This window comes from Hemicordylus capensis, chromosome 1, assembly GCF_027244095.1.
Source record: "Hemicordylus capensis ecotype Gifberg chromosome 1, rHemCap1.1.pri, whole genome shotgun sequence".
NCBI lineage: Eukaryota > Metazoa > Chordata > Lepidosauria > Squamata > Cordylidae > Hemicordylus > Hemicordylus capensis.
In genome coordinates, this window is record NC_069657.1 from 81,220,240 (window position 1) to 81,247,759 (window position 27,520).

Consider the following 27,520-nt stretch of genomic DNA (forward strand, 5'->3'; position numbering starts at 1 on the left):
AATTTTATACTGCCTTTCATAATGCATCTCAAGGCGGTTTACAAAAATAAAAATACAATAAAATTCCACTGAAGTTACATCTAAAATTACATCTAAAGTTACATGAAAATCAGTGAAACAATAAAACCCATAAAACAGCAAAACAAACAAACAAACAAAAAACCACCATAAAAAAGACAAACAGAAACAGGAAAGCTGACAGACCTGGCAGCTCCTAAGGGGTAAAAGCCTGAATAAATAAAAGTCATTAGTTGTTCTTTAAAACAGCCACAGATGTCAAGGAATGGACATTCATTGGGAGAGCATTCCAGCGCTTTGGGGCAACGACAGAGAAGGCCCTGTCCCGTTTGCACAACAATTTAGCCTCTCTCAATGTTGACACATGAAACAACAGCTCCTCTTACAAGCTTGTTGGACAGGCAGAAACCCTTGGGAGCAGTGATCCTTCAGGTATCCAGGGCTCAAACTGTTAAGGGCTTTAAAGGCAATAACTAGCACCTTGAATTGGATCCAGAAACAAATTGTCAACCACAGCTGTCTCAGAATAGATGTAATATGCTCTGAATGAGCAGTTCCAGAGAGAACACTGGCAGCTGTATTCTGCAACAACTGAAGTTTCCGAATATTCTTCAAGGGATATGTAGAGTGCACTGCAGTAATCCAGCTGCGACATGACTAAGGCATGGGTAACTGTGGCCAGATCTGCCTTTTCAAGAAAGGGATGCAGCTGGTGCACTAGCCAAAGCTGTGTAAAGGCATCCCTGGCCACCGCCTCCACCTGAGATTCCCCAAACAGAGCTGGGTCCAGTAGCACTCGCAAGTGGTGCACTTGTTCTTTCAAGAGAACAACCTCACCAAGAGCCATTTGAATCACCTTGTACTGACTGGCTTTCTTACTGACCAACAGCACCTCTGTCTTATCTGGATTTAGCCTCAGTTAGCTAGCCCAAATCCAGCCCATCACTGCCTCCAGCCCCTGGTTCAGTACATCCACTGCTTCTCTAGGATCTGATGTCAGGGAAAGGAAGAGCTGAGTGTAATCTGCATGTCATCTGCTGAGGTGTGAGGAGGCTAACAGAGGAACAAGGTGGGAGGGCTTGGCTTCTGTCGACCCTTCTGTCTTGCCTGGACTTTGTCATCTGCCCCCCTCTGTTTCTGGAAGCTTCATCTCCACCTCCCAGCCCAGACAAAGGGCTGTCTGCTTGCTAGCCTGCCGTGTTGTTCCAGGGCTGTTCCAGTTTCTTCCAGGACTGCCTGACATTGAATACCAGTCTTTGGCTCCAGCAGTGTTCTAGTGAGAGGAAGGGCTGCTGGGCTGTTGGAGGCTTAAATTTCTGGAAGGTAAGCCTGAGGCGTGGCTGAGGGTGTGGCCGGTGGTCTGCCTTTAGGCAGCCGCTGAAGCCGGCCACCTTTGGGGAGGGACTGAGGGCTGTGGGGAGGTTATACTGCGGATGTGTGTGTGTAGGTTTCGGCTAGAGGTTGTTGGTTTTTAATTGTACTGGGTTGTGCCAGACCTTTTTGCAGATATGTGTTTGGGGTCTGTTGAGTGGGATGGTGCGTGTGTGTGTGTGTGTGTGTGTGTGTGCCTGGCAGTTCTGGGGCAGCTATTGCTGTAGTGGTGGGGAATAGAAGATTTGGTGCTGGCAGAGCAGCTGGCTGTTACAGGGGAAGGGAAATCAGTAATTTGGTAACTGTTTCCATTTCCAACTGCTTTGCCAACTCTCAGGCCTCGGAGAGCAGCTCCAGCTACCCACAGAGCCTGGCCTTGCTACTCTGCAAAGCCAGGTCAGTTCAGAATGAGACTGAAATTGCCCATGATCAGATCATGGATGAGGGAGCTGACCTGGCATGTATAACTGAGACCTGGTTGGGGGAGAAAAGTGGTCCAGTATGGGCTCAGCTTCTCCCTCCAGGTTATTCTGTTGTAGAGCAGGCTAGGGGAAGTGGGTGGGGGTGGAGTGGCTGTGGTCCATAAGAATACAATTTCCCTTACCAGGATCCCTGTGAGACAGTTGACTTATATTGAGTGTGTATTTCTGAGGCTGGGAACAAGGGATAGATTGGGAATTCTGTTGGTGTACCATTCGCCCGCTGCCCAACTGACTCCCTAACTGAGCTGACGGAGCTGGTCATGGAGTTGGTGTTGGTGTCTCCCAGGTGTCTAGTGTCAGGGGACTTCAGTATCCATTTTGGGGCTGGCTTGTCTGGTGTGGCTCAGGAGTTCATAGAGGACATGAGAACTATTGGCCTATCCCAATTAGTTTCTGAGCGACACACTCGATTTGGTCTTTTGTTCAGATCAGGTGGGTGTTCCATGGGTGGGGGGTCCGGTGGTCTCCCCGTTGTCATGGGCATACCACTACCTGGTTAAGGTTGGTCTCAGAGCCACAACCCAGCCCTACAGGTCTGTCCAAAAAGGCTGCTGGACACAGCAGGTTACCAAAAGGCCTTGGAGGGTTTTGAAGTTGGTGCGGCTGGTGATTCTGTCGATGCCCTGGTGGGAACCTGGAATAGGGAACTTACCAGGGCAGTAGACATGATTGCTCCAACGCGTCCCTCCCAACCTGCTTCAAGAATGACGCCTTGGTATACTGAGGAACTGCGAGGGTTGAAGTGATTGGGTAGGTGACTGGAATGCAGGTGGAGGAGAACTCGGTTCAAATTTGACAGGATGCAGCATAGGAACCATTTGAAGGCTTATGCAGTAGCAGTGCGTGCGGCAAAAATGGTTTTGGTCAGCACACATTGCGTCTGCGGGTTCGCGTTCAGCAGAGCTATCCCGGTTTGTGAGGAGTTTAATTTCTGCTCCTTCTGCTTCAAATCAGTCCCCTGATGTGTTCTGCTGTGATGCTTTTAATGGGTTATTTGTTGGCAAAATCTCCTGTATTTGGGCTGACTTGGACGCCACTATTTCTGCAAGGTCTATGAAGGAGATGTCCAGCAATTCCTCTTGCAGTATTAGGTTAGATCAGTTTTAATCTGTGACTCCTGAGGATGTGGACAAGCTGCTTGGAGCGGTGGAGCCTACCACTTGTTCTCTGGATCCTTGCCCAGCTTGAATGTTTCTATCTAGCAGGGAGATTGTTGGAGGTGGCCTAGTTAATATCATAAATGCATCGCTAAGGGAGGATAGGGTGCCTCCATATTTGAATGAGGAAATGGTTAGACCTCTCCTTAAGAAGCCATCCCTGGACCCCTTCGTGATGTATAGACTAATCTCCAATATCCCTTGGTTGGACAAGGTGATTGAGAGGGTGGTGTCTGACCAGTTCCAGGCATTTTTGGAGGAAAACAATTATCTAGATCAATTTCAAACTGGCTTTAGAGCTGGCTATGGGGTTGAGACAGCCTTGGTTGGTCTGATGGATGACCTTTACCAGGGAATCGACAAAGGGAGTGTGACTCTGTTGGTTCTTCTGGATCTCTCGGCAGCGTTCGATACCATCAACCATGGTATCCTTCTGGATTGCCTGGGGGAGCTGGGGGATAGGGGGCACTGCTTTGCAGTGGTTCCTATCTCTTGCGTAGATTCCAGATAGCGGAGCTTGGTGACAGTTGGTCCTCAAAACGGGAGCTGTTATATAGAGTCTCTCAGGGCTCCATTCTGTCACCAATGATTTTTAATATCTATATATTTAATCCTCGTAGATGTGCCTGTCCTGATGCGTGGAAAGCGTCCCAGCACCCAGCTGGGCGGCAGAGGTGCCTGATTGGCTGGGCCGTGGAGGTTTGCGTGCAACAGGACTCAAGAGGCTGATGAGCTGCTGCTGGGGAAAATGGTGGCGGGCCAGCTGCCAGACAGGCGGCAGGACCGGCTGCGGCAAGGAGGAAGAGGAGGTGGCAGTGGGCCCCGCACAGCTGCTGGGGTCAGGAGGCGGCTAGGCTGCCAGGAAGAGGAGGAGTCAGTGGCAGGAGCGAACGGGCCAGCAAACTGGCCAGAAACCACGGGCGGAGAGCGGGGGGGGGGGGGGAGAAGTGGGTCGGGCAGGCGTCAGAAATGGGGACATCAGAGATGGATGGGGGAAGCGTTAGGGAGAATGGGTTGAGGGGTGGGGGGAATAGTCACGGAGAACTAGGGACACAGAAGCTATGCGCCTGGTTAGCTAGTCTACATGAAACCACTGGGTGAGGTCATCAGGAGATTTGGTGCTGGGTGTTATCAGTATGCTGATGACACCCAAATCTACTTCTCCTTTTCATCTGTATCATCAGGAAATGCCGTTCATTCTCTAAATGAACTACAGTGGTAGTGGTAGTCTACAGTGGTACATTTGTTGGTAACCTCCAGACTTGACTTCTGTAATGAATTCTACGTGGGGCTGCCTTTGTATATAGTCCGGAAACTTCAGTTGGTTCAGAATGCAGCAGCCAGGTTGGTCTCTGGGTCATCTCGGAGAGACCACATTACTCCTCTGCTGATGGAGCTACACTGGCTGCCAGTAGGTTTCCGGACAAAATACGAAGTGCTAGTTATAACTTACAAAGCCCTAAACGGCTTATGCCCTGGGTATTTAAGAGAACGTCTTCTTCGCTATGTGCCCCACCGCCCACTGAGGTCACTTGAGGAGGTCTATCTCCGGTTGCCGCCAACGCGTTTGGTGGCTACAGAGATGGGCCTTCTCAGCTGCTGCCCCAAGATTGTGGAATGCGCTCTCCACTAAGATACGAGCCTCCCCATCTCTGACAATATTTAAGAAACTTCTGAAAAAACATCACTTCAACCAAGCTTTCTCAGCTTTTAAAAACTGATTTTTAAATGGTTTTGGCTATTTAATTGGTGTTTTATGATGTTTTAATTGTTAATTATTATTTTATGTAGTTTTATAATTTCTGTTTTAATTGTTAATTGATTTTAATGGTGTTTTAATGCAAACCACCCTGAGCCTTTTGGAAGGGCGGTATATAAATTTTAATAATAAATAATAGATAAATAATACAGGCTGTAATGGGCTAGATGAGGGATAACAAATTGAAACAGAATCCAAGCAAGATGGAGATGCTCATTGTAAGGCTTAGAATTTGAGGGATGAGTTAGAGCTTCCTGTGCTGGATGGGGTTACACTGCCCCGGAAGGAGCAGGTATGCAGCTTGGGAGTACTCCTGGACCCAGGCCTCACCCTGGTATCTCAGGTGGTGGCTAGGGCCAGGAGTGCTTTCTATCCACTTCGAATGATTCAACAGCTGCGTCCATTCCTTGAAAAGGATGACCTCAAAACAGTGGTGTATCAGCTGGTAACCTCCAGGCTTGACTATTGCAATGTGCTCTACGTGGGGCTGCCTTTGTATGTAGTTCGGAAACTTCAGTTAGTTCAAAATGCGGCAGCCAGATTGGTCTCTGGGGCAATCTGGAGAGATCATATTATGCTTATTTTGAAACAGTTGCACAGGCTGCCTATATGTTTCCGGGCAAAATACGAAGTGCTGGTTATTACCCTTAAAGCCCAGAGCGGCTTAGGTCCAGGTTACCTTAGAGTGTACCTTCTTCTGCATGATACTCACTGCACATTAAGGTCATCTGACGACATCCGTCTCCAGCTGCCACCGGTGCGTTTGGTGGTGACTCAGAGGCGGGCCTCCTCTGTAGCTGCTCCTGGGCTGTGGAACGCACTACCTGCAGAAATCCATAATCTGAATTCTTTATTGGCTTTCAGGAGAGCCCTTAAAACCTATCTGTTTGACCTGGCCTTCCAGGATTTTTAAATTGTTGTAAATGGTTTTAATGTTGTAACCTGGTTTTTCAGGGTTTTAAACTGTTTTGAATGTTATTGTTTTATGGTGTTTTACAACCTTTGTTTTTAAATGCTAATTGATTTTAATTGTTTTCTTTTAATGTAAGAAAATGAGCCATTAGCCATTTTGGAAGGGTGGTATAGGAATTGAATGAATGAATGAATGAATAAAATGTCCGAGTGTCTGCTCTCCATGCAGGCACGGAGGGAGCCAAGCGGTGGCCCATGTTCTGCTGCCACTGTGGCCCCTCCAGCCCTGCCCCATGTGTCTGACCTATGACACAGAGCGTGTTTAGCCATGCCCCCTGCATCATACATCAGATGCAGGGAGCGTGGCTTCGCTCTCAAACTGGGCCACAGAACCCCATTCAGGAGTGAAATCTGCCAGCGCTGCATTTGCAGCGTGACTGAAGCAACTCTCCCTGCCATTTAAAGGCAGGCAGGAAGAACCACACTGGCTTCACTGTGAATGCAGCACTGGCCAATCTAACTCCTGAACGGGGCCGCACGGCCCTGTTCGGGAGCGAAATTGGCCTGTCCTCTGAGGCCCCATTTGGGAGCAAAATCATGTCCCCGCGTCTGACGTCAGATGCGCGGTGTGTGTCTGGGGCCGTGCCTCGCCACCTGATTGGTGGCGGCCCGGGTTCCTTGAATCCATTCACCCAATGGTGGGAGGGAGGGAGGGAAAGAGAAAGAGAGAGAGAGAGAGAGAGATGTGAGGGAGCAGCAAAGAAGCTCCAGCTTCTTGTCTGCTTTTCTGAATGGTGGGTCCTCTTTTCCACCCAGCCTCCAAACTGCATTAAAAAACAAAAATCCCAAGGTCTCTCCCTGCACCATTACCTTGGTTTTTTTAAAAAAACATCTTTACATTCTTGCAAATTCAGTTGCTTAAATATTGGATCATTTAAAGACAGAGGAGGAAATGGGTAAAGAAATATGTGGGATGAGAATATGTTAAGTTGTGTGCAGAAATGTTTCTGCTAATGTGTATTTGCATAAATATACTTGTTTTAGATTATTATATTCTTCTGAGTTCAGTTGCTGTTTGTGCCCTCAAGAACGCACGTGTACCAAAAAAAAAATACTGTGTATGTCACAGTTTGTATGTCTGTGTCTGGGGGGGATGATGCTTAATTTGCAGCAGTTAAAGGGGGGGACCTGTGGGAGGGGGAGCCTCCAGAGGGGGTGGGGGCTCCAAAGGCCTTTAGGTCCAGGCTCCAAAATTACTAACTGCAATGGAACTTACTCCCACTGTGCACAGGGTTGCAGGCAAGTCATTAGATGGGGATGGGCAAGAATAAAGGAAAGAATTCAGTGGGATTTCCAGGAAGTAATTAAGGCATTGGAAATGACGTGCAGGGGGAGACACCTGATTTCTCCCAATCCAACACTCGTTTTGACAAAACTGTCTGCAGGCGGTAGGAAAACGGAGCATACATTCAGTATGCCAAAAGCATCCTATTGCACAATAGCAAAATGTGAACAAATATAATTTGTTGCCTTCTGCACACACATCTCTTAAGTACCTTAGGGGTGGTAAAAGTGTGAGGGACAGTCTACTTCTTGCAGTTATTTTACTAATGCTAGCTATGTCAATTTCCGCCCTGAAAATATCCCTGAAAAATCCAATGTTTGTATAAAATACTTCTGAGAAAAAACCCCAAACCAAAAACATATTTTAAATGTTTTTCCATGGATTCTTATAGCCACTTTGTTTCTTTTTTCTTCTTCTTTTTGCTGCTTCTCTGAAACTATTTTCTTTTTCCTCACTGTGTAATCCTAACCAATCAGAGGCTATGTGCTGAGAAAGATGATGTCATATTCAGGTTTGGCTATGTAGTGTTGTCACTGAGGGCAAAACAAGTAGCACTGCTCTGATGCAGAATGAGAAAAATGCATCTTCATGTTGCCAAGGCAACCTTATGACACACTTCACATTCTGCAAGGTTGCTCTGCAGCACAGCTCAGCAAGTCTGAGTGTGGCCAGTTTGCCTTGTTAACGTGGGAACAAACTCCTCTGGTGCAAAAGCAGGTAAAGGAGATCACAGCAGAGAGAGAGCATAAGAATGTGCATTCAGACATGCCACTCCTTGTTTTGTCATGCTTCATGGCAGCCATTTCATTGCCATAGCAGAGTGCAGCAAAACAGGGAGTGTCAGTGCAATTGCCAAGAGAGTGGGAATTGTCCTTTGGCAAACACTTTTATGACCACTGGAACACTCTCCAAAAAGTACACAGGAACATAGGAAGCTGCCATATACTGAGTCAGACCATTGGTCTATCTAGCTCAGTATTGTCTTCACAGAATGGCAGCGGCTTCTCCAAGGTTGCAGGCAGGAATCTCTCTCAGCCCCATCTTGGAGATGCCAGGGAGGGAACTTGGAACCTAGATGCTCTTCCCTGAGCGGTTCCATCCCCTGAGGGGAATATCTTGCAGTGCTCACACTTCTAGTCTCCCATTCATATGTAACCAGGGCAGACCCTGCTTAGCTAAGGGGACAAGTCATGCTTGCTACCACCAGACCAGCTCTCCTCTCTAAGTAACCTGGAAATGAGGGGAAATTTTCAAGGACTATAAGCATGTTAGTAGTCACCTTAAGTGGCGCAGCGGGAAAATGCTTGACTAACAAGCAGAAGGTTGCCAGTTTGAATCCTCGCTGGCATGTTTCCCAGACTATGGGAAACTCCTATATCGGGCAGCAGTGATATAAGAAAGATGCTGAAAGGCATCACATATTGCGCGGGAGATGGCAATGGTACACCCCTCCTGTATTCTACCAAAGAAAACCACAGGGGTCTGTGGGCGCCAGGAGTCGAAATCGACTTGACCGCACACTTTACCGTTACCTTTATAAACATGTTTGGCTCAGTTCTTATTTTCACTTTCATAAGAGTGGAAATAATAAATAATATAATATGATATAATATACAATATAATATAATATGATAAGAACATAAGAACAGCCCTGCTGGATCAGGCGCAAGGCCCATCTTGTCCAGCATCCCGTTTCGCACAGTGGCCCACCAAATGCTGCTAGAAGCCACAGGCAGGAGTTGAGGGCATGCTCTCTCTCCTGCTGTTACTCTCCGCAACTGGTACCCAGAGGCATCCCGCCCCCGAGGCTGAAGGTGGCCTACAGTCCTCCGACTAGTAGCTGTCAATAGACCTCTCCTCCATGAAGTTATCCAAAACCCTCTTCAAGCCATCCAGGTTGTTGGCTGTCACCACATCTCGTGGCAGAGAGTTCCACAAGTTGATTATGTGTTGTGTGAAAAAGTACTTCCGTTTGCTGGTCCTAGATTTCCTGGCAATCAATTTCATGGGATGACCCCTGGTTCTAGTGTTATGGGAGAGGGAGAAGAATTTCTCTCTGTCCACTTCCTCCATACCATGCATGATTTTATAGACCTCTATCATGTCTCCCCGCTGTCGCCTTTTTTCTAAACTAAATAGCTCCAAGTGTTGTAGCCTAGCCTCATAAGAAAGGTGCTCTAGGCCCTTGATCATCTTGGTTGCCCTCTTCTGCACCTTTTCCAGTTCTACAATGTCTTTTTTTAGATGTGGTGACCAGAATTGTATGTAATACTCCAGGTGTGGTCGCACCGTAGTTGTGTATTAGGGCATTATAATATTAGCTGTTTTATTTTCAATCCCCTTCCTAATGATCCCTAGCATGGAACTGGCCTTTTTCACAGTTGTCGCACATTGATTCGATGCTTTCAATGAGCTGTCCACCACGACCCCAAGATCTCTCTCCTGGTCAGTCACCGACAGCTCAGATCCCCTCAGCAATACTTGAAGTTGGGGTTCTTCGTCCCAATGTGCATCACTTTACACTTGCCAACATTGAACTGCATCTGCCACTGTCACCCACTCTCCCAGTTTGGAGAGATCCTTTTGGAGCTCTTCACAATCAGTTATGGATTTCACTATCCGAAAGAGTTTGGTATCATCTGCAAATTTGGCCACCTCGCTGCTTACCCCTGCTTCTAGATCATATTTGAATAAATTAAAAAGCACCGGTCCCAGTACAGATCCCTGGGGGACCTCACTTCTTACATCCCTCCATTGCAAAAACTCTCCATTTATCCCTACACTCTGTTTCCTGTCTTTCAACCAGTTAGCAATCCACATATGTACTTGTCCCCTTATCCCATGACCGCTAAGTTTCCTCAGGAGTCGTTGATGAGGAACTTGGTTGAAAGCTTTTTGGAAGTCCAGGTATACTATGTCAACTGGATCACCTTGATCCACACACTTGTTGACATTCTCAAAGAACTCCAAAAGGTTGGTGAGGCAAGATTTACCTTTGCGGAACTCATGCTGGTTCACTCCCAGCAGGGCCTGTTCTTCTATGTGTTTTACAATTTTATCCTTGAGGATGCTTTCCATCAATTTGCCTGGAACGGATGTTAAGCTAATCGGCCTGTAATTTCCCGGGTCACTCCTGGATCCCTTTTTGAAAATCGGTGTTACATTTGCTACTCTCCAGTCCTCTGGTACAGAACCTGATTGCAGGGATAAGTTATATATTTTAGCAAGGAGGTCAACAATTTCACATTTGGTTTCTTTGAGGACTCTTGGATGTATGCCATCTGGCCCTGGTGATTTGTTAGTTTTCAGTTTTTCCAGACAGTTTAGAACATCATCTCTCGTCACTTTTATCTGGCTCAGTTCTTTAGCCACCATCCCCGAAAAGCCTGGTTCAGGAACAGGTATATGCTCAGTATCCTCTGCCGTGAAGACAGACACAAAGAACACATTTAGCTTCTCTGTAACCTCCATATCCTCCTTAATAATCCCTTTCACTCCCTCATTGTCTAATGGTCCAACCACCTCCCTGGTAGGTTTCCTGCTTCTGATGTATTTAAAGAAGTTTTTGTTATTCCCCTTGATGCTTTTAGCTAAATGTTCCTCAAACTCTCTTTTCGCCTCCCTTATTGTCACCTTGCATTTCTTTTGTCAGAGTTTGTGTTCCTTTCTGTTCTCTTCGTTTGGATAGACCTTCCAATTTCGGAAGGAAGTCTTCTTCCCTTTTATGGCTTCCTTGACTGTACCCGTTAGCCATGCTGGTATTTTCCTGGACTTAGTGGTACCTTTCCTCTTTTTGGGTATACAATTTAACTGGGCTTCTAGTACTGTGGTTTTGAGTAAACTCTATGCACTCTGGAGCGAAGTGACTCTCCTGATTTTCCCTTTCAGCTTCCTTTTCACCATACTCATTTTAGAGAAGTTTCCTCTTCTGAAATTCAAAATGTCTGTATTAGACTTCCTTGGTGATTCTCTTCCCACATGTATGCTGAATTTGATGGCACTATGGTCACTGTTCCCTAAAGAGTCGATGACACTGACATCACGCACCAGGTCCTAGGTGCCACTCAGAATTAAGTCTAAGGTTATTTGAATTAAGTCCAGGGGTATTTGAGGGACCGCCTGCTCCCAAGGGTTGCTGCCCACTTGACTAGGACATCTGGGGGGGCCCTGCTCCGGGTGCCGACAATGAGGGAGGCCCGGCTGTCATGCACTCGGGACAGGGCCTTCTCTGTTGCTGCTCCTAGACTCTGGAATGCTCTCCCGGTGGCCATTCGTTCCTCGGACTCCATCACAGCTTTTAGAAAGCTTTTAAAGACTTGGCTTTTTACCCAGGCTTCTACATAATCGTTTTTTACTGCTGTTCTTGTGTGCTTTTATCTGCTGTCTTGTTTTTTATGTATGTTTTTAGCTTGATGTTTTTACTGCTTTTATTGTATGTTTTAATTTTTGTAAACCGCCTTGGGGTTTTCTTTTAACGAAAGGCGGTATAAAAATGTTAAAATAAATAAAATAAATAAAAGGTTGCCTTCTCTCTGGTCGGTTCCAAGATCAACTGTTCTAGGGCACAGTCATTTAGCGTATTTAGAAATTTGGCCTCTTTGTCATTACCTGACTGTGAATTTACCCAGTCTATGTGTGGGTAGTTGAAGTCACGCATTATTACAGCCCTGCCTCTCCTTTATGCCTCCCTGATTTCCTGATGCAACTCCCAGTCACTGTCAGCGTTTTGATCCGGAGGGCAATAGCATGTCCCCAGTAGCACGTTCCCTTTCCGGCCTTGTATTGTCACCCACAGGATTTCTGTGGAGGACTCTGGTCCACTTAGGTTTTCTACCTTGTTAGATTCTATCCCTTCTTTAACATACAGTGCTACTCCACCTCCAAGGTGCTCCTCCCTGTCCATTCTATAGAGTTTATATCCAGGGATAACAGTGTCCCAATGGTTCTCACTGTTCCACCATGTTTCTGTTATGCCCACTATATCTATTTCTGCATTAGCCACCAAGCACTCCAGCTCACCCATTTTGGCTCGGAGGCTTCTGGCACTGGCATATAAGCACCTATACGCTGAATCTCTCACCTGATGTATGCTATCTTTCTTTTGACTCTTTAACCAGCTGGCACAGTCTCCCGTCTGCTCGTTATGCGGTACTGCTCTGTCCCCTTCTGTTTTATCTGAATCCTTTGCACCTTCACACTTTAAAGGATGGCTTTTGCCGAACGGGATACTGCCTAGCTCCCATCAGCTGTTCCCCAGGTGTCATTTTAAAAGCTGCTGTGCAACCTTTTTGATTTTAAGTGCCAGCAGTCTTGTTCCATCTTGGTTCAAGTGCAGCTCGTCCCTTTTGTACAGGTCTTGCTTGCCCCGAAATGTATCCCAGTGCCTAACAAATCTAAAACCCTCCTCCCGGCACCAATGTCTCATCCAGGCACTGAAACCCCTCAGCTCTGCCTGTCTCACTGTACCTGTGCGTGGAACAGGTAGCATTTCTGAGAATGCTACCTTGTGGGTTCTGGACTTCAATATGCTACCTATCAGCCTAAATTTGGCTTCCAGGACCTCCCAACTACATTTCCCCACATCGTTGGTGCCGACATGCGCCACGACAGCTGTCTCCTCTCAGCACTGCCTAAGACCCTATCTAGACGCTGCGTGATGTCCGCAACCTTCACACCAGGCAGGCAAGTCATTGTGTGGTCAACACATGGGTCAGAAACCCATCTCTCTATACCTCTAATGATCGAATCACCCACTACAAGGAGGCCCCCACATTATATATGATATAATGGTGGTATATAGTAGTGCCTAACCTATTGACTGTAACCAGTGTGGAGGCTCATGCTGGAAAGAGTTATAAAAGTATGTCAGTTCTAGGATGCAAAAAGCTTAAAAGGTGAGCAATAGCACTTTGAATTGAGTCTGAAAGGTACAAGCAGATAATACAATTGCTGCAGAACTGAGTAAATATGTTCTTACTTCCCATTATTCATTAGGAGGTGAGTTATAGCATTCCATATCAGCCTTAGACTCAACACTGCTTTTAAGGGTGGCCCCAGGTAAAGCACATTGCACTAGTCAATCCTAGAGGTTACAAAATGAATAAGTGTGGTGTGGATCTTACATGGGCATATGTGCTCAAATGTGTTTATATCTGAGTGTTGAATGAGGTTTGCAACCAGTCTATGAGAAGGTATGTTTAAAGTGCCCAGTATTACTGTTTCTGCTGTCATTTTTAGGTAGTAATTTGTAGTCAGCCATCGCAGCAGGGAAATGCTTGACTAACAAGCAGAAGGTTGCCGGTTCAAATCTCTGCTGGTATGTTTCCCAGACTATGGGAAACACCTATATCAGGCAGCAGAGATATAAGAAGATGTTGAAAGGCATAATCTCATACTGTGTGGGAGGAGGCAATGGTAAACCCTTTCTGTATTCTACCAAAGAAAACCACAGGGCTCTGTGGGTGCCAGGAGTCGAAACTGACTCGACGGCACATTTTACCTAATTTGTAGTCAGTTCAGAGTAGAGTTCTACATGGAAACCAGCCTTCTGAATAAGATCAACACAAACTCAGCTGCCATGCCCCTAGCAAACACGATTATGCAGGCTTCCCTGGCACACGGTGATAAGATAGCTGAATATATGATTCTAGATTTTTTGGATTTTCTATTTGGAAAAAATACCCCATAAAAAGCACTCTTACAAATATGGATAATTACACCTTGCAGTTTGAGCAGCTGAAATGCAATTATTTCTTGTAAATTTATTATTAGAATTAAAATAATCAGTTAATTATATCATATAATATTTAGACAGATAGATCTCAAAACTGGTGATTATAGAGAAAAATCACAATTCCATATAGGAAACAAAGGAACACATTATTGTAAGCAGTGGTGGATTAACCAAGAGGCAAAGTAGGCATTTGCCTACGGCAGCAAAATATGAGGAGCAGCAAATTTTGCTGCCCCTCTCTGTGGGCAGCAGTGGCTGCAGCAAAGGTTGAATGGGTAAGGAGAAAATCCCCCGCTTTGACCTTATGTATAAAAAAGCAAACCTTTTTTGTTTAAGGTAAAAGGTTAGCAAAAGCCTTTTTGCCTATGGGAGGCAAAAAGCTTAATCCACCCCTGATTGTAAGTCCTTAATAGTTTGGCTTACATAGGGGCAAACAATGTTCTTCCAGACAGAATATCTACAAAATTTGATATGAATTCTACCAGTGGGCGGGCTCTCCAGAACAGAGAGAAAAAAGAGATATATTAAAAGTACTTTAATAAGCAGAAAAGTCCCTGAAAGAGGACATCTCAAAATACAGAGGCATACAACATAAGAGGAAGTAAAGGAGATAGGCTTGTTTAGTCTAGAAAAGAGATGGGAAAAGGGACTAAAGTCTTCAAATGAATTAAAGACTGCTTTAAGGAGTTTTGTGATCAGTTGTTCTCCATGTCTGTGACAGGCAAGACAAAAATAATGGGTTTGAAATAAAACCAAAAAGATTTAGCCTGCATGAAAAATGTTGCTAAATGTAAGGGTGGTGAACAATTTCCACCATCAGAACAATTTCCCTAAAGATGCTGCAGAATTTTCACTCAAGAACTTTAAGAGCTGTTGGATAAACATTTGGTTGGATTAATTCCAGATGTCTAGTTGTGTAAATCTGCTGCAGCAAAAGAACCTTTGTCTTGTGGCAACTTAAAAACCTGTTGTAGCCTAAGCTTTTGCCGACTATAGTACATTTAATGAGATTCATGGTTATCCTAGTTTGGCAGATATACATGGTAGAAAGAAACAGATGGAGGCACCTTTTAAAGTGGTGATTCTCTTATATTTAGCAGGGCGAGAGCAACTATTTGCATCCAGTCCCAGTACAGCATCCCACCAGAGGCTGTTGCTGGTGTCCTCCTTGTATTTCTTTTAGATGGTGAACATTTTGGGGATAGAGAATAATCTTATTATCTATTTTTCTATGCTTTGAGAACTTTTGTTGATAAGCAGTATAAAGATATTCATAGTAGCCGTAGAGGAAAAAGAAAAAGGAAAAATGTGAACAATGGTGCCAAATGGCCATGAAATGCAAAAGCTATAGCCTGTGGCAATTCTATATAAAGCTGGGCTTGACAAATTCCAGTCATCACAGAGTCACAGAGCCTAGGAATTTAACTGTGGTGTCTAGACTAGGTTATTTGGAGGTAGACTTATTTAATAAAATATTTTATTTGTCCAAAGCAGCCCTGTTTCTGTTCTAAGTATACAACTTATTAAAGAGATAAAGGGAAGCCGATTTATCCTTCTCTTTCAAAATGTCAATCACCAAGTCCAGTAATTTTGTTGTGCCCATTCTCTGGCTCAATTTTTAATTTTAATTTTTGGGTCGTTTCCTAGGTCCAAAGAAATTGTGTCAAGGCCTTATGTAAAGGTCAAGTGTGTGTGTGTCTGTGTGTGTGTGTCTGTGTGTGTGTGTGCGCATGCGCATATATACAGTGAGGGATGCAAATCCGAGGTTTGTGGAGCTCCCTGAGCCCTGGGAGTGTGCTCTCCCCCTCTCCCATCTCATGAGTGCCGAATTTCTTTGTAGATTCAGATATGTTGAGATTGGTGGGATTGGATGTTGTAGGGATATCTTAGCCTACAAAAGAAGTAAGCACGTGCCTAGGGATGAAAGGAGAAGGTGGGTGGGGCTGAGGGAGGCCATACAAACCTTAGGTTCTGTGTTAAGTCTGAACTTGCCCAGTGACAGTTCACAATAGCATAACAAGCACATCCTAGATACGTTGACTTAATTAACTCTGTAATGTAATATGACAGGAAATCAGTGTCTCAATCCAAGCCTGAATGAACAGAATCAAAACACTTGTTACATTCAATTTAATTTTTTTAGCAGTCCACAGACCTTCCATTTCCAGGAACAAAATTCAAATTCAGCGGTCTCATACTGCTTCTTTGGAAGCTCCCTTGTTGAAAAATTGTGACTTTCAAGTTAGCAGTATAGTGTTCTGGGATACTGAAATGTTCTCTCTTAATCAATATTCAGTGATTAACAGAGAGGCTGCTCCTACAGACAGGCACTGGTACCATATGTCAGCCCTTGACCACTCTCTGACTCCTCATTCTTGAAGAAATATTTTAGAAGTAGAATTTGCATCATTCTGGCCTGAGGCCAGAAGAGCCTACAAATCCACAGAATAGCTGTTCCTGTTGGCTGTTCCTGATCTGTACTATCTGCAGTTGTTTTTCTGAATTATTCTCTTTTTCTCTACTCCTTGTACCCTTCCTTCTTCTGTAGTCTTTATTTAGAAAGACTTCCTTCTACAAAAATATCTCACCTGAACAAAGAGCTTTCTTATTAATTACAATAGCCCGTGAAATCCCTTCAAAATCAATGAGTCTATATTTGTATACACTAAGTTGTAAACCTCATTGATAATCTTCTTGGTGTGATGTTACTTTTTAAAGCAATCCCATTAGTACTTTTATGTGGAAACCTTTTGTTAGAACAGGATATACACAAATTGAGGAATTGGATTAACATAGGATGTCCAAATCCTTTCATGGATTGATAACTCAATGAACTGATTGCATTCCTTCTCTGAGTACAGCAATCTAGGAACAGTCATTCATGCCCTTATCAACTTACTGCAATACAATCTATGAATGCGTTCACACATAATATTGAACCTCTGTTTATTTCAAGTAACCTAGGTTCCTTTTATTATCTGAAACCATGCCACAACACTAAGGCTGCCTTTGGATATCACGCCAAACTTGATGCCAACTCACCTCCTGTTTGCCCCCCGTGATGTCCAAATCATCAGAACCACAGTTCCTGGATCCAACCACAGTTCTGATTTTGCCCCCAAACCTGGGAATGAACCCTCAGTTTGTAGTGAGTTCCACTCATCCAACTGAGGGTCTGTTTCCTCCTCTGTTATGGATTTTTACCCCAAACTGGTGGTAAAGGAGTAAGCTCCTCTCACAGGCTGCCAGCCCATTGGCGGGTGCAGGTTGTCCTTCCAGGATTGGAGGAAGCCCATGCAGCCAGTCCTACCCCCTCTGTCAGCTCTTAGACTTCAGATGTGATGATCTGGAAATGAGGCGGAGGAGGAGGCAAACCACAGGTCCTTTGGACCTTCTGTCTGATGGGGGTCTAATTGTGGTTTATTTATGGCTGTCCAAACCAAGATTTGAACTCTAGGTTTGAAGTGGGCTTGTGTACCTAGGTTAAGTGTAACCTTAATTCTGCATTACATCTGAACCCACCCTCAGAATACACCTTGGTTTGTTTCTCAAGGCTGCTGCTCACAAAGATACTAGTGCAGAGCAGCTGAGAAACATGGCTGCCCTAGGCTGCAAGTGTCTCTCATTGGTGCTAGTTCAAACTGCACCCCAACCACCTGCCTTGCAACTTTATAGGTCATCTCTCAATTATTTGCCTAGAACTGAAGTTGTTTCTCAATTATTTGCCTAGAAATTATTCACTACTCCTTTTAAATCCAGAGGCTTTTAGGAGACAATTAAAGACCTCTGCTCAACAAGCACACACAAATGGAGATGGGTCAAATGCATTAAGTTGTGATTTTTACCCTGAAGCAAAACATCACAGAATGTCCATTAGTCAAGCACTTTGCTGAGCTGCATCTCAGACAATAGGTGTTAAAGTGATTCTGGGTGCAGAAGGGGGGCAATGGTGTTTGGAGGCTGGAGCAGAGAGACACAGTTTAAAAGTACACTTAGGGTTAAATGGGTTACTCAGTGGTGTGGGTAGAAAAAGGTTAACTAGGTTTGGTGAGTGACTGTAGATCAGGGCTGCTCAACTTCGGCCCTCCTGCCGATGTTGGCCTACAACTCCCATAGTCCTTGGCTATTGGCCACTGTGGCTGGGGATCATGGGAGATGCAGTCCACAACCAGCTGGGGGGCCTGAGTTGAGCAGGCCTGCTGTAGATGGGTGAGGGGAATGTTAGTACATAAACTTCTCATTTTGTTTGTGAACTGTGCCTAGACTTGTGGAGGAATTCAGATCCCAAACTGCCACTTTCTGTGAACTTCACTAGTCTGCCTAGTTACAGCTAAGATTACTCCTCCATTCTCTGCTAGTAGCCCAGCCCTGCAATTTTCTCTCACTCAGCATACACATATGCAAACTGTTCAAAGGTATTTAGCCTTTGAAACAAAATATCATAGAAGGCATAGAAAAAAAGAAAAGAAAGGAATGGTAAATAGAGGTTTTGTACAAGATCCACATACGTTGACCAGGAGACTGCTCAAAGGGAAGAAGGTTTCACACAGGTAATGGGACAGGGATGACTTTAGACAATCCTCTTTTCTTTCTGCTGCCTCCAATATACATTGAAAAAATTGCCTGAGGATCCCACAACACTCAAGGACATATTTTCAGGCTGTATTGGGGACAGCAGAAGGTAAGAAAGCAAAAAAATCACCCCTCTCCTGTTGCATAAGCAATGTTTTTTCCCCTCATGCAGTGTTAGTTTGGATCCTGCTCACAGTTTTTAAAGTAAAATTGCAAGTATCTGAGACAGGTTTGTGGGGGGTGTTCAACAAATTCCCAGGAGGAGAGGGAGCAGTGGTTGTCTAAAAATCACCACCACACAGAACAGTGGATCAGAAAGGGTTAAATATGCATGGTCAGTGCTGGCGACGGGGTAGGGGGGCTGACACTAGTTTCTGTGTTTTCCAAAACAGCTTGTGTTTGGAGTCTATACCCCCTTTCTATCCAATCTAATTGTGAGAGAGTAGCTGACCAGGTGATGCCTTGCCAGCAGCAGGGCGGAGGAAAATAGACTGGGACTTAATGGGCACTTAATGGGAGGCCAGGAGAGGGGGAAGGACTTAAACAAACCAAGATACAACTAAACAAATCAAGGTTTGTTGGTCATCTGTGGTAACAATTTTGGTATGTTAAACCTAAATGTAAAAAAACCTTCCGCATGATATGTGAACCACCCCAATATGGGACTATCCTTGAAGACGATCTCACAACTTTAGCCTCTGCAGTATTCTGCTGCCTGACATCTTATGGGGAGTTATTCCTACAGAGAGTAAGTTAAACCAACACTTGCTAGCCCACACTACCTATATGTTTCGAGACCCAGCTGAAAGCTGCTGGGTTTCAGCTAGACACTGATCCAAGGAAGACCAAATTAAAGGAAGAGGGATAGTCCATCCCAGCCTGGATCCCCGGCCCCCAAAGACAGCACCCTGGATCTGCCAGAGCTGGAGCAGCTGGATCCGGCTGCTCTCTTGGAAGAGCCTTGAAGCACTGAGAACCCAGTGTTCCTTGGTGGGGTCCCAAACTATTTCTTAGAGCCCCTTCGATCGTCACTGACTCCCCAGGAGCAGAGGCAACCCTGAGTCAGGGCCGAGCTACAGAGGTGGCGCACACGCCTGGCTGCTCGAGGCCTCCTACTTGGGAGGAGGGAAACTGGTTCAAGTGCCTACTCGGTAGGAAGGCTGCCCTAGTAGTCCAGAAAGGGGTGGGGCCCTCGGAAGACATTAATGCACTCAGTTGCTGCCAGTTCTTTGCTGGTTCAACGGTTATATAACATAAGAACATAAGAAGAGCCCTGATGGATCAGGCCCAAGGCCCATCTAGTCCAGCATCCTGCTTCACACAGTGGCCCACCAGATGCCGCTGGAAGACACAGGCAGGAGTTGAGAGCATGCCCTCTGTCCTGCTGTTACTCCCCTGCAACTGGTACTCAGTTCTTCTAGAAAGCTTGAGCTTCTAGCCTGCCTTGTGTCCTATTGTACCCAGATGTAGACATGTACTGGTTGTTGCCTTAAAACAACCTAGTCTAATATATCAGTGGAAATGCCTGTTCTTAGTATGAAGCTTCCTGCTCCTTAAAACCTTCGCTGCGGGCCTTATTCCAGATACATTTATTTTGAGTAATAAGATCTACTGGTGGCCAAGGAAGGTTTTTAATAATTCTATTTTGGAAAAGTTACTTTTGGAAAAGTTAACCAATTCTGGTAGAGTGCTTCCAAAAGCATGGAATAAGACCATTCCGAAATATCTGATCAAGCATTTAAGTTATTCTTTATCTGTGCTTCTTATCAGCCTTTCTCTCTATTCCTATATTTGTAGGGGCTCTGTGGTCGCCAGGAGTCAACAGTGACTCAATGGCACAACTTTTACCCTAAGCACTGTTTCTGCTTATTTATTATTGTCTCCTTTATTTTGTATTATATCCTTATACAGTAATACCCTTATTTTGGAAGAGTCTTTGCTTTCTTGACCGTCTGGTTTTTTTTAATGGCCATGCTTATGATACCATAATATATTTTCCACGCCTAAGTTTTCAACTGTCTCCTGTCAGTTGCTCTGTTTTTCTTTTTGATAAGAATATTCTACCTCTATGGGATATTTTACAAGCATTAACCATTTATTTATTACATTTAACAAATATCTTAGAGATTACAAAAGGACTGTGACATCACCAGAAAGGTAAAATGGCTTGGCCAAGGTAACATAGCTAGCATGACATGGGATTAGAAAACACAAAGGCTCTGTACCACTTTTAGCAGAGTGCTTCTCATCAACCTGTCCAGTTTTGCACAGAAATCACATAGTCTAACAGAGAGGGAGGAACAGATGACAAGATACTGTAACTAACAAAGAATTTACTTTTAAAAATTACTAAAATCTTTGACCTAGTTTATATTCTAACTCAGCTCCTCATTTTATACCTAAAGTTAGGATAGCAACAGAAAGAAAAATTTAATCTTCTGGAAATTAAATTCCCCATCATGCTCTCTGAAATTAGAATTAAATATAGCCTTTGGCTAGATAAGTAAGCCATAGTGCAAATATTTAACAGTAAAGAAAGAGGCTTAGTCATAATGAGTGTTATTCTGTTTTTTCCAGTCTCACTGAAGTACAGTTATGTTGACTTAAGAGTTGGTATAAAAGAATGACGAACCTGGGGCTTTTTAAAAGAAAAAATTAAATGGGCTTCCTAGAAAATCTTCCATTTCTCTGACTACCATTGCTATATACAATTCTACTTTAGATTTCAGCTTTTTACATCTGTCAGGAAATATATTTGCAAGATGGTTTTCAAATGCAGTTTCAACCAGTTTAACATGAAAAGCCAAAAGGATCCCAGGGTCAGTATATGCAAGCCATGTGCTTTTCTCTTCTCCACACAATCCTTCCTAATCAACTCTTGGGTATGAAACTGAACAGAGATACATCAGTGTGAACTGAAATGTTCACAGATATAGCCAGCAGTAACTCCTCCAATAATGATAGAAAAAATGCTGCCATGATAGTAAAAATTGTTGCCTTCTACTCCTCTATGTATAAATGTACAGCATGGTTCACACTGACATTTCTCCATGTGATTCTGTACATTAGGATAGTCAGCTGGGATAGCACAAAGGACAAAAGCGACAGTATGATGAGTGAATTGCCTCTTATACTACTAGTGATCCAAATCACATGGTAAGCAAAACTATTACACTAAATTAAATTAACAAATTTAAAAAGAAATGACCTTAAAAGCAGAATCAGGTTTTAGAAAGGGTAAATTCTACCCTTCTTTAATAATATGGGATGCCTTATTAAAATAGCAGAAATATGAGGTTCTTTCTTTTTAAAAAATAGCTGTTAAACTTCAACATTTATTCAGCATGCAGCATTAGTAAGATTAGATGAATGAATACTATAAACACACACACACACAATCTCACCAAATAAGTAACCTGAAAGATACTATATGTGATTCTGAAAGGAGTATAGCACAATGTAAAATGATACAACTGGACACATTAATGCTTTCAAAGGATCTAGAAGCAGTTTGTATTGGTTCTCCCACATTTTTTATTCTTATTGCAAAAGATTGCATATCCTTCATGGTATGGTTAACAGGGCCGTTGACCCAGATTTGAAGAGATTTGGGGAAAGAACTCATGGTATTACATCATCAGCATTCCTGACAGAGAAAGCATGACATTTTGCTAAACAGGTTTTCTTTGGAAAAAGTAATTAAAATGGGTGGTGGTGGTAGCTTCAGATCTTCCATATGTAATAATTTTTCCTTCTGACATACATAATCAGCACATTACTTAAACCTTATTCAATAACGGAGTACCTAATATATATATATATTTAAAAAGATACAGTGTATGTCCAGCACGAGCTGGAAGGACAGAATATTCTAGCATCCCAGTAACAACCACTGGAATTCTTAAGACCATGTGTTATCTAAATTACAACCTATTACCATACTGTTGAACTTTGCATTAGCCCTGCATTGGTACACCTGGCAGTATTCAAATAGTTGTCATAGTGTAAGCTAGCCCAGCTTTAGAGATAGCAGGGTATTTGAATTTTATTTAACAATAATAACTATAAACCTCTAGAGCTTTCAAAAGGATTAAAAACTCATCCCAAGCTTGTCAGAAGAATCCAACTTTCAGCAATGAAGGATAAAAAAGTATTCCTTAAGACTATGACTAATCACTGCTGAGATTTTTGAATCCTCCACTGAAACACCTTAAAAAAAAAAAAACTAGTGAAGAGAGGATATTGTAACAGAGAGACCATGTTGAGCTATACGCAGGAAAGTGTTCCAGGAAGCATTCATTGCTCTATTCCAGTAATTTAGAAACAGTAACATGGGTATACTTGGTTGGATGACCAAGAAGACACCAGAAGATACAGGGAGGAATTATTGTGCTCGACCCCTAGTTTTTCCATCAGAGTAATGGATCTTTTTGTATGAAAGGCAAAAAATTATGTCTCCTCTCTCCTTTCCCAGTCAAACTGAGAAAGGAAAACTGTGACCATGTGTTATCAAAGATTGTAGGGTCTTAGATCAGTGTGGTGGAACACCAGTTCTGCATGTAGGAAGTCCCAGGCTGAATTCCCTAGAATTTCCAGTCAAAAGTATCTTAGGGAGTAAGCAGAGGCAGCCCGTACAGATGGGGCAGAAATTGAGCAACAGGCAAAATTTGTTTGCACTCCTCTCACCCCATCCAAGCTGCTTCTTTGCCTCTTGCCCCACCACAGAGTTAACCCCAGGTGCATGGGCTGGTATTTGCTAGGATGGGGGAATCCTGAATGAACTTCAACTGCAACTTGTTTTCCTCCCCAGCCCCTGCCACCACTGCAAGTAGGAGTGGGAAGTCTCCTGTCTGAGATGCTGGATGGTCACTGGAGACATTAATGGACTAGATGGCCTGATTAGATACTCTTAGTTTCATGTATGAGGAAGCTGGTGCATATTAACTGGGAGAAGAGACTGGGTTTATCTGCTAGATTAAATTATTTGCAAAGCAGTTACTAAAAAAAGGCTTGAGAGCAACTACTGTAATCTACTTTGAAATACTCCTGGTCATGTAATGAGAAATTATATTCATACAAGGGAAGTATGGTTTGGGATTGCAAAGGAATTAATACCAACCATCCCATCTTCAACTTTAGCTTCTTTGTATAATTAGTCTCATGCTTTAATCTCATGTACTTTCTATGGCATCCACCTTTGCAAGTAACCACTTTTCAATGTAAAATGTGAATTCTCTTTAGTTTTATTCCCCTTGAATAACAGCAATTGACAAAAATTTCAATAGACTGACATTCTGCTTAAAGTCAGCTTCTAATAACTGCACCTGTTCTTCCAAGCTGATTTTTTTTTCCTATACAGAGAAATTAAGACACAGACTCTAAGAACTGAGCCTGTAATTTTTACTTATCTCGTTCATTCAAGTTTAATAGAATTCCAAGCTTTCTTGTGGCAACAATATGTTGAAGAATGTCTCAATTTATTTTGAAAACAAAACAAAATAAAAAGTCCTAATGACAGAAAACCAATTCAAGTAAAAGTAAAGGTTTTTCTTTACTTCTTTTACATCCTTCTGAAGCCCATTTCATGCTGGTCACTAATACTACTGGCCTGTAATAGCCAAACATGCAGTTTATAATAAATGCCAAAAGATATTAACAAATATAAATCAATGGCTGTACACAGGTTAATAATTGCTTATAGAAAAGAAAATAAATAGGCAGAAATATTAATCACCAGATACTTGCAATGATTTTAAGCAGCAGAATATCTCAATGAATCATGATCAATTAGGTGAGAAGGAACACTGTTATTTAGCGTTTGCTGTATCAAATATGGTAAAATTGCATATGACAGAAAGAAACCTTCTGATATGGAAAGCACCACTTGCAGAACGAAATCATGATTTTTTTTTACTAGCCTTGCTACTTTGCTCTGAATATACTGTATGTTGAGTGTTATACCAAACATATTGGATCACCTGCATAAGTAAAATCAGTGTGAAATAATATCTAAATTACTGACTATTAGTCTCAAAGGTTGGCATTAAAACTTTCTTCTATAAAAATTTAGAGTTTCCAAACAGGAGGCAGCAAGTATCCAAGTTAGAACAAAATTGTTTGGCTTGAAAATGTTTTATATATGTAAATACAAAACTGAGGCAGAGAAGTGCTACAACTCAGAGTTAAAGATGCTTTTATGGAAAGCATATCGTCTATTCTTCAGGGGCAGGGTTACTTGCACTTTTCTGGGTAAATAAAGTACTGCACAGGATTCACATGCTCATATGTATGATTTGTATTGCAACAGAGAATAAAGCACTTTCAGATATAAGAAACTTTAGTACAGATTGGCAGGAATAACAGAGTGGTTCAACAGAACAGCAGCAATTTAATACAAGACCTTTCATACCCTTTTCCTTGTATCATACTGTTGCCTGGGAAGCAATACATGTACAAGTGAACTATGCTATCTTTCACAAATGAATCACTCTTAATAGTTTAATCTTGCATGCAAGCTAACCTTCAGCAGCAGAAAGCATACATCCAACAGATCATACATCCCAGCTCTGAGGGTTGGCAAAGCACTTACTTTTGGTGTTGGGCAGGAAGCAGTGGAGAGACGAGAGGTGGCCTGGGCACGAGGAGATTCTGAAGGAGTAGTGCTAAGTGAGGCCGTGTCTCGTGGAAGCACCTGAACGCCACGAGATATGATGGAATCTGGAATCTAAATGTAAAAAGTTTGTATAAACCATACTGAATTATAAAAGAGCTCATCATCAAAATATTTCTATCCAAAATAATATAGAGAACTAATTTCCCTCCCTTGTTCTTCACAATTCTTTTATCATCTTTATTCACATAAGTGACTCCTAATCCATTCAGTCCAATTTCAATTATATATGAATACAAAACTGATTATGGCAGCAGTTCTCAAATTGGGTCTCCAGACGTTGTTTTACTACAACTCCCATAACCGCCCTCAGCCACAATAGCTGAAGGACACAATGGCTGGAGATGAAAGGAGTTTTAGTCCAACATTTGGGGACCCATGTTTGAGAAATCCTGTATTATGGGAAAATTGTATTTGCTTTGATATGTATCGTACAATACTCTCAAAATAAAAAGTTAAAGATATTTTTTTAAAAAATTAAAACATTTATAGCCTGCATTTTTCATTGTGATCATCTCCTGAAGTTATGCTCCAATTGCCGCTGCCTTCTGGATTAGGTAGGTGGTAAACAAGGATGGGGCCTTTTCTGTGGTAGTGACCCACTTGTGGAATGTCCTCCCCAGAAATATTTGATGCCAAATTCCCTCTTTTAGCTTTTAAGGTACCAATTAAAAACTATTTTATTTTCCTGAACATTTAATGTTCAGTCATCGCTCGCCAACTGCAAGGGTTCCGTTCCGGTAAAACCCTGCAGTTGGCAAATTTGCAGTTGGTAAGCAATAGGAATGAATGGGAAACAGGGGGGTTAGGGAAGCCATGATTGTGAAAACACCTTGAATTCAAGGGGGAAATGGCCAAAAATCACCCCAAATCCCTTAATATCATTAATATATTAGAGGAATGAGCAGCATGAATCTCTGGAAACTTTTTTAATCCACCCCCCCTCAAATCACTCAAATGCATTTTAAATCACCAAGAGTCATCAGGAGTCGGCAAGATTCAGCAAGGGTCACAAAGAGGAATGAGCAGATTGGACCTCTGGACCCCCCCTCCCTTAAAATACCTCATCAACTGCAGAAACTCGGGATGTGGTTGGCAAGACCAGACACAATTTCCCATTCGCGGATACTTAAAACCATGGTTGGTAAACCTGCAGTTGGCAAGGGATGGCTGTACAATGCTTTGTTGCTCTTTTATTGCTCTTCTGCTTATTTACATGTGAATTTTGTGATTGTTTTAGGAGTGTGTATTTGGACTTTTATTCAGTTTTATTATTTGTAATCGCCTGTGTCTCTGATAAATGGCTGGGCGAGGTAATTGAGAGGGTGGTGGCCTCTCAGCTCCAGGCGGTCTTGGAGGAAATTGCGTATCTAGGCCCATTTCAAACTGGTTTTCGGGCAGGCTATGGGGTGGAGACTGCCTTGGTCGGCCTGATGGATGATCTCCAATTGGGAATGGACAGAGGAAGTGTGACTCTGTTGGTCCTTTTGGATCTCTCAGTGGCTTTTGATACTATCGACCACAGTATTCTTCTGGAACGTCTGAGGGGGTTGGGGATGGGAGGCACTTTTTTACAGTGGTTCCACTCCTACCTCTCAGAAAGATTCCAGATGGTGTCGATTGGAGATTGTTGCTCTTCAAAATCTGAGCTTAAGTATGGTGTCCCTCAAGGCTCCATACTTTCTCCAGTGCTTTTTAACATCTACATGAAACTGCTGGGAGAGATCAACAGGGGATTTGGAGCTGGGTGTTACCAGTACGTTGATCACACCCAGATCTACTTCTCCATGTCAGCTTATTCAGGAAATGGCATATCCTCCTCCCTAAATGCCTGTCTGGAAGCAGTAAAGGGCTGGATGAGGGAGAATAAACTGAAGCTGAATCCAGATAAGATGGAGGTGGTTATTGTGCGGGGTCAGAACCCAAAAGGAACAGGTTCACAGTTTGGGAGTACTTCTGGATTCACACCTCTCCCTGGTTTCTCAGGTTGAGGCGGTGGCCACGGGTGCTTTCTATCAGCTCCGGCTGATACGCCAGCTGCACCCGTTTCTTGAGATCAATGACCTCATAACAGTGGTACATCTGTTGGTAACCTCCAGACTTGACGTGGGGCTGCCTTTGTACATAGTCCAGAAACTTCAGTTGGTTCAGAATGAGGCAGCCAGGTTGGTCTCTGGGTCATCTTGGAGAGACCACGTTACTCCTTTACTGATGGAGTTACACTAGCTACCAATAGGTTTCTGGACAAAATACGAAGTGCTAGTTATAACTTATAAAGCCCTAAATGACTTAGGCCCTGGGTATCTAAGAGAGCATCTTCTTCATTACAAGCCCCACCGCTCATTGAGGTCATCTGAGGAGGTCCGTCTCCAGTTACCGCCAACTCGTTTGGTGGCTACACAGAGATGGGCCTTCTTGGTCGCTGCCCCGAGATTGTGGAATGCACTTCCTGCTGAGATACGATCCTCTCCATCTCTGGCAAATTTCTAAAAAAACTGAAA

The 27,520-nt window shown here is 43.4% G+C and overlaps 1 protein-coding gene across 37 annotated transcripts in view; it reads right to left on the minus strand.

Moving 5' to 3' along the window:
- The window catches only part of GPHN (gephyrin), a 556,374-nt gene that overhangs the window by 136,519 nt on the left and 392,335 nt on the right, over positions 1 to 27,520 (minus strand). For all 37 annotated transcript variants that reach the window (XM_053285016.1, XM_053285048.1, XM_053285057.1 and 34 more), the window contains one exon: positions 24,939 to 25,073. In XM_053285016.1, coding sequence (XP_053140991.1) covers positions 24,939 to 25,073 — 135 coding nt within the window. The remainder of the gene's footprint in view (positions 1 to 24,938; positions 25,074 to 27,520) is intronic.